The sequence below is a fragment of the Halichoeres trimaculatus genome, unplaced genomic scaffold, assembly GCF_033239565.1.
Source record: "Halichoeres trimaculatus isolate MK-OKI-2021-1 unplaced genomic scaffold, fHalTri1.1 fHalTri1_scaffold_2, whole genome shotgun sequence".
Classification (NCBI taxonomy): Eukaryota; Metazoa; Chordata; class Actinopteri; order Labriformes; family Labridae; genus Halichoeres; species Halichoeres trimaculatus.
Window position 1 is genome coordinate 38,477,345 of NW_027437180.1, and position 7,224 is coordinate 38,484,568.

Below are 7,224 nucleotides of genomic sequence, written 5' to 3' on the forward strand. Positions count from 1 at the left end.
TATATATTTCAAATAAAATATTTTTATTTTTATTTATATTGTTTTTCCAACTGCTTTTTCTATTTTTTGTGTTTGTTTGTTTTATGTATTTTTTGTGTCTGTGAATGGGTTGACAGATATGGAAACCTTGCTTTCAACAGGGTAAAAATGAGGGACCCCCCCCCCCAAAAAAAAAATAAAAAAATAAAAAATAAAAAATAAAATAAGGATAAAAAGATAAGCATTTAATTAAAATGTAATATTAAAAAGAACTGAACAAATAGGAAACGTCAAAATCCCAACCCCGGCTTAAAACATGTTTGTTCAGACAGGCTTTTGATACACAGTAATGTGGTGACATGTTTTTTTACTTTGTCTTGTTCTATTTGTTTTTATCTGATTTTATTATCCTGACGTGTTCCATTGTTGCTTTCTTTTAATCTGCTTTTATTTCTTATCTTACTATTTATTTTATCTGGAAAGCAGTCTGGTCACCTCGAGTGTTGTAAAGTGCTCTCTAAATAAATTTTGAGTGATTGATTGATTGAAATAAAAATATTGAAAAAATAATTATGGCACTTGCCTTGTGGGAGCCAGTTTTTACAGAAGCCCGTTTGCAGAAGTATTATTATTATTATTATTATTATTATTATTATTATTATTATTATTAATTATAATAATAATTATTATTATTATTATTATTATTATTATTAATATTATTATTATTATTATTATTATTATTAATATTATTAATAATTATAATAATATATATATATAATTATAATAAAAAAATATTATACCTTGTAACTGTATATCTGGTGTTTTCCTTTATTTTATTTTTTTTTTATTTTTTTACTGGGGGAAATGAGTCTCGTACATTACATTTTGTGACATGTTTGATATAACAGTCATCTCTGCAGGGATTATCATCTTTGAAGCCTGCAGTTCTCCTCCCGGCCTGCTGGTGGCGGCAGAGCTTACAGCCTGTTAACTCAGCAGCCTGTTACCGGCGGCTGTGGGTTGTGTTTCCTGTTGTTAGTGAACGCTGTGAGAGGAGAAGAGGTGAGTTTAATTCTGTTTTTATGATCTCACTGGTCTGTATTTCCATTAACAAACATAAGAACAGAATAAAGATACTTATCGATGCTCTCTGTGTGAGAGATTATTTCATATAAGGCCTAAAACGAGGCCTCACAGTGAGCTGTAGAGCTAACGGCTGCTAACAGTTGCTAACAGCTAACGAGATGAATGAAACGTGCAGTCAACGAAAACCAGGAATGTAGGGGATCATTACACCTCCTTACTTATAAAAACACTAAATAATAATTCATTAATAAATAAAGGAAGCTGTGTAAAGTCAGCTATCTTCACTAAGTTAGCTTCTGTGTTTGATTTAACTTTAAATAACTTCAGAGGAGTAAAAGCGCTCCGTAACAGGATAAAACTTAGTGAAAAGTTTTTTTTAATGTTATTTAAAATTAGATACAATTAATTTTAGTTGCACTGATGTAAGGTTAGGATTAATGTAATGTATTTTGATTTCGTTTGCATTATTATTTGTGACTATTGCTTGGGCTGTATCTCATGAAAATCAGCATATAAATCAAGGGTCTTCAACCTGTGCCCCTGGAGCCTCATGCGGCTCTTTGACTCCTCTGCAGTGGCTCCGTGTAGCTTTAAAAATGTATGATTAAAATAAAGAATTTTTGTTTTTCTTACAGAGGGTATTGATGATTCGAGACATTAATGTTAAATAACATATGTGTTAACATTTTGTTGAAATGTTCCACTTGAAGAAAAAGCTTCTTGAATTAATGTGATTTTTGCAAATTTTTTTATTTTTTATTTTTATCATTTTCGTTTTGAAGGATTTTTGTTAAATATTTAAAACTTTAAATTTAATTTATTTTGTATTTTATTTTAAAATTTTAAAGTTTTTTAATTTCTGCAGAATTTTTAAATATTATTTAAAAAAATTAAAATCACAATTTTTGAAAGTCAAGCAAAATTTTGAAATTGCATTCCTTAAGTTTTGGGCAAATTTCTGAAAATTTAGCAAATTTTTTGCCCTTTTTAAAATCATACCTGGTAAAATTTTGCAAATTATTGACATTTCAAAATTCTGAAAAAAGTCTAACGTATTGATATTTCAGAAGTTTTTCAAATTTACAATATTTATGACTTGAAAATGTTTCCTTTTTTTAAAATTGCAGATTTGCTTAAGATTAAACACTAAAGACATCACATGTACAATTTTATAAAAACATAAAACTTCTTGTTGAGATAATTTTTCACTAGATTTTTCTTTGTTTAGAATTTTATAGACTTTTTTTGTCTTTATTGTGATGACTTTAATTCAGGTGAGCTGATGCAAAATGGCTCCTAAGAAAGTAAAGGTTGCAGACCGCTGATCTAAATGATTTCAATATTTCACAAAGTCTGAAAAATGTCTGGATTTTTTAAAGATAGTTACAGAGTCTGTAATTCTGCTTTGGAAAGAAACTTATCTTATTGTCAGTGTTTTCATTTATTAGCATCTCATTTCAATCGTGATTATATTTGCCTCTTTCTGTAGCGGTAAATAGAGGTAAATTATTAAATCATTGTTAAAACAGAAAAGGTAAGTCTTAATTTGTCTAAAGACATGGAAATTTACAGAGTCAGTGTGTTTTGCCAACCAGGACGCTAGCTAGGTCACTTTAGCATGCTTTAAGCTCACCAGTGCCACTTTAGTGAGTGTTTTGCTCCCAAAGAGGGCCTGTAATGCACATTTTGGCTCCAAAAAGGGCATTTGAGTCTGTGTTTTTGCTCTCTCTTGGGAGTTTTTTTAAGCACTGAAAGAAGAAAGTTGAAGTTCAAACATTACAATAAGATATCAAATATAATAATATAATACATGTAACTGTGAAAATGATCTGTACAGGACTGTTTAATCATAAGAAATATGTAAAGAAGCTGCAGAAATATCTGAATGTGCACAAATTTATAACGGCACAGAGGTTAAAGAAAATCACAGTTTAGTTTTTGTATAAAATTTAAAACAGGGTTAGTGCGCCACCTACAGTCAAAGAGGAACAGAAGCAGGAAGGATCGAATCCTTTGTGTGGTCATGTGACTCTGACAGGAAACACTCTCCTGTTTGTTTTCAGACTCCAACATGGATATCAGACCAAACCACACGATATACATCAACAACATCAACGACAAAGTGAAGAAAGAAGGTGAGCAGGCAGCATGAGGTGGTACAGCAGTGACCTGAGCTGAACAGGAAGTGACGAAAGATCAGTTTAGATCCAGAAAAGACTAAACGCTGTCGTGGTTTCTCTTCTGTCCTCTTGGTTCTTGCAGAGATGAAGCGCTCGCTCTACGCGCTCTTCTCCCAGTTCGGTCAGATTGTCGACATCGTGGCCATGAAGACCATGACGATGAGGGGTCAGGCCTTCGTGGTCTTTAAGGAGCTCGCCGCCGCCACCAACGCTCTGAGGCAGCTGCAGGGTTTCCCGTTCTACAACAAGCCCATGGTGGGTCAACGGGGGGAGGGGGGCTGGTTTTCAGTCAGGTCTGCAGCTCCTCTGAACTCTGTTTCATCTGTTTGTGTTTTTACAGAGGATACAGTACGCAAAGACAGACTCTGAGGTCATCGCTAAGATAAAGGGCACGTACGGCGATAAGGAGAAGAAGAAGGATAAGAAGAAGAAAGCTCAGGAGCCGGCAGCCAGCCAGGCCAAGAAACCAGCAGCCGTGAGTTTATCCCAGGGAATCAATGAAACTGACTTTCTACTGTTCCTCTTATCGTGATGATGATGATGATGATGATGTTTAAGTAGGAGACAGTAGGAGATTAGGTTGAATCCCAGAGGTGCAGCTCCGACATGCAGCCAGCAGAGGAGCAGGAGAGAGAAGCTGCAGAGACACAGAAACCCTGTGAAGCCGGTTATTTCAGACAGCACCAGGTTATTTCAGTGAGCTCAAACCTCCTGAGGCTCCGCTCAGTGTTTTCTCATTTTCTTTGGTGCCGGAGAATAAACTGACCCATGAACTGTGAAACGAGCTCGTCCTCTGCTCAGAGGTGACACACCTTCCCCCTGAGGACGTGATGAGTCTGAGCCGGCCTGGTCCAGGACCTGGTCCAGGTCGATCTCTCCTCCTGCACTATGAACCAGATGATATCTGACATGAGAAACACTCTTATCTCTCCATCATCATCCTCATCTTCATCATCACTCTGCCTGTGACAGGAAATGATCTGAAGTGACCTGCTGCTCTGACGTGTTGTTGTTGTTTCTCTTTGTCTGCAGGGATCAGCAGCGCCCGTCCTCTCTCCTGCGGTTCAGGTAAGACACAAACTAAAACCTTTGAACATGTCTGGACTCACTGTGCCGTCCAGGTGAGCTCACCTGATCCTGAGCTTTCTCTGCAGACCGGTCTGGATGAGGACCGTCTGTGGGGCTTTGGAGCTTTAAACGAGTTTATGGTCGTTTCAGGTCACGAGTGGTTTGATCCGAAAGGGCGGTGGTGATTTTATTTTACTACCTGCTTTGAAACATATTCAAATTATTAATCAGATTTGAAATCAGGTTATCAATCAGAATATTAATCAGATAATTAGTCAGTTCATAAATTAGATATTTAATCAGATTATAATTCATTTTATTAGTCTGGTTATTAATCAGATAATTAATCAGGTTATCAATCAGATTATCAGACTGATGACTGGTGAGGTTATGAACTAGATTACTAATCAGATTAATAGTCTGGTTATCAATCCCTGAGAATCTGCCACTCATTGGTTCAGTGAGTATTTAACAAACAGAACACAGTGTGTACAGGTCGCTGGATCCACCTCTGCTGTTCTGGATGTTCCCAAAGGAGTGCCCCAAGGCTCAGCCCTGGGACCCATTTTATTTTCAATATATATCAATAGTTTATGTTCTACAGTCTCAAATGCATTTTATCACTTTTATGCAAATGATACCATTATTTCCTGCTGTTCATCCTCACTCACCCAGGCTTTTGAGTTTCTACAAGCTGCTTTTAAGGTTGTACAGTCTCGTCTGAGAAACCTGAAACTGATTTTAAACGCTGAAAAGACCAAGCTCATGGTCTTTTCAAACTCAAGTCAGTTACCAGCAAATGTCCCGACAGTGGTAACTCAACAAGGAAACCCAATTGAGCTGGTCTCCAATTATAAATACCTGGGTTTTCTTTTGGATTGTGAGCTTTCTTTTAAAGCACACATTGCTGGCTTAGTCAACAAACTCAGGGTCAAGCTTGGTTTCTTCTTCAGAAACAGATCTTGTTTTTCACTCTGAGCCCGAAAACTGCTTGTGTCAGCAACATTTCTTCCACTGATTGACTATGGAGATGTGCTGTATTTCAGCGCTCCTTTCAAATGTCTCCAATCCTTAAACACTGTTTATCATAGAGCATTGAGGTTTGTCACGGGTGATGGTTGCCTCACACACCATCGTGACCTGTACATTCGTTCTGGGTTACCCTCTTCAAGTGCGCGAAGGTACACGCACTGTCTGACACTGATATATAAAGCAATTCTTGGCTTAGTTCCTGCGGAGAACTCCAAGCCACTATGCCTTATGGTCCTGTGATATTTAAAATCTTTCTGTTCCTGGTGTAAGAACAGAACTAGGGAAGAAAGCATTCAGCTTTGCTGCTCCAACAGCGTGAACTCTCTACAGGCTGAACTGAAGCTCTCAGAGCTCATCTGGCTTGGAGCCTTTCGATCCTTGTTGATGGATAAACAGCGTGAAACCATGAAGCAATGCCTGTGTTTCTGAACAGCTATGTATGTTTAATAATCTTCTGCCCCTTCCTGTACTTCTCTAATTCACCATAACATGTATTTCTAATCACTATTATGTTATATACTGTTTCTAACAATATGTTTTTACCGTGACGTGTGTCGCTGACCTCTTGGCCAGGTCACTCTTGTGAAAGAGAACATGATCTCAATGGGTTTTTTACCTGGTTAAATAAAGGTTAAAAAAACAAAAATCAGATTGTTAGTCAGATTATTAGTCAGGTTAGTAATCAGATTATTAGTCAGATTAGTAATCAGATTATTAGTCAGATTAGTAATCAGATTATTAGTCAGGTTAGTAATCAGATTATTAGTCAGATTAGTGATCAGATTATTAGTCAGGTTAGTAATCAGATTATTAGTCAGGTTAGTAATCAGATTATTAGTCAGATTAAAAATCAGATTATTAGTCAGATTAGTAATCAGATTATTATTCAGATTAGTGATCAGATTATTATTCAGATTAGTGATCAGATTATTAGTCAGATTAGTAATCAGATTATTAGTCAGATTAGTGATCAGATTATTAGTCAGGTTAGTAATCAGATTATTAGTCAGATTAGTCATCAGATTAGTAGTCAGATTAGTAGTCAGATTAGTAATCAGATTATTAGTCAGATTAGTAGTCAGATTAGTAATCAGATTATTTGTCAGATTAGTCATCAGATTATTAGTCAGATTAGTCATCAGATTAGTAGTCAGATTAGTAATCAGATTATTGGTTCTTCCTCAGGTCCCTGATAATCCTCCAAACTACATCCTGTTCCTGAACAACCTTCCTGAGGAGACCAACGAGATGATGCTGTCCATGCTCTTCAACCAGTAAGTGTGTGTGTGTGTGTGTGTGTGTGTGTGTGTGTGTGTGTGTGTGTGTGTGTGTGTGTGTGTGTGTGTGTGTGTGTGTGTGTGTGTGTGTGTGTGTGTGTGTGTGTGTGTGTGTGTGTCTGTGTCTGTGTGTGTGTGTCTGTGTGTGTGTGTCTGTGTCTGTGTCTGTGTCTGTGTGTGTGTGTCTGTGTGTGTGTGTCTGTGTGTGTGTCTGTTGTTTGGTCTGTGTTTTTGCACTGACGGTGTTTGTGTGTGTGTGTGTGTGTGTGTGTGTGTGTGTCCAGGTTTCCGGGGTTCAAAGAGGTCCGCCTGGTCCCGGGGAAACACGACATCTCCTTCGTGGAGTTTGAGAGCGAGACGCAGGCGGGCGTGGCCAAAGACGCGCTGCAGGGCTTCAGGATCACGGCCACCTGCGCCATGAAGATCACCTACGCCAAGAAGTAGATCCTGACCCCATCCTGGTCCTGATCAGGGGACTCAAAGAGACTCTGGATTTCCGTTTGTTGCTTCAGATGGTTTTTGTAAATCCTGCAGATTTTGTTTTTTATTTTCTGTTCTGTAGATTTTCTGACGGCGCTGAGCGGGAAGCGTTTGGTTTCAGT

At 37.5% G+C, this 7,224-nt stretch overlaps 1 protein-coding gene across 1 annotated transcript; it reads left to right on the forward strand.

Annotated features, from left to right (window-relative positions):
* The first annotated feature begins 947 nt into the window (after window positions 1-947).
* Window positions 948-7,224, forward strand: snrpb2 (small nuclear ribonucleoprotein polypeptide B2). Its single transcript, XM_074696547.1, has 7 exons — window positions 948-1,041; window positions 3,129-3,200; window positions 3,328-3,500; window positions 3,586-3,720; window positions 4,278-4,313; window positions 6,531-6,619; window positions 6,907-7,224. The coding sequence occupies exons 2-7, from the start codon at window positions 3,137-3,139 to the stop codon at window positions 7,064-7,066; spliced, it is 657 nt and encodes a 218-aa protein (XP_074552648.1). The 5' UTR covers window positions 948-1,041; window positions 3,129-3,136; the 3' UTR covers window positions 7,067-7,224.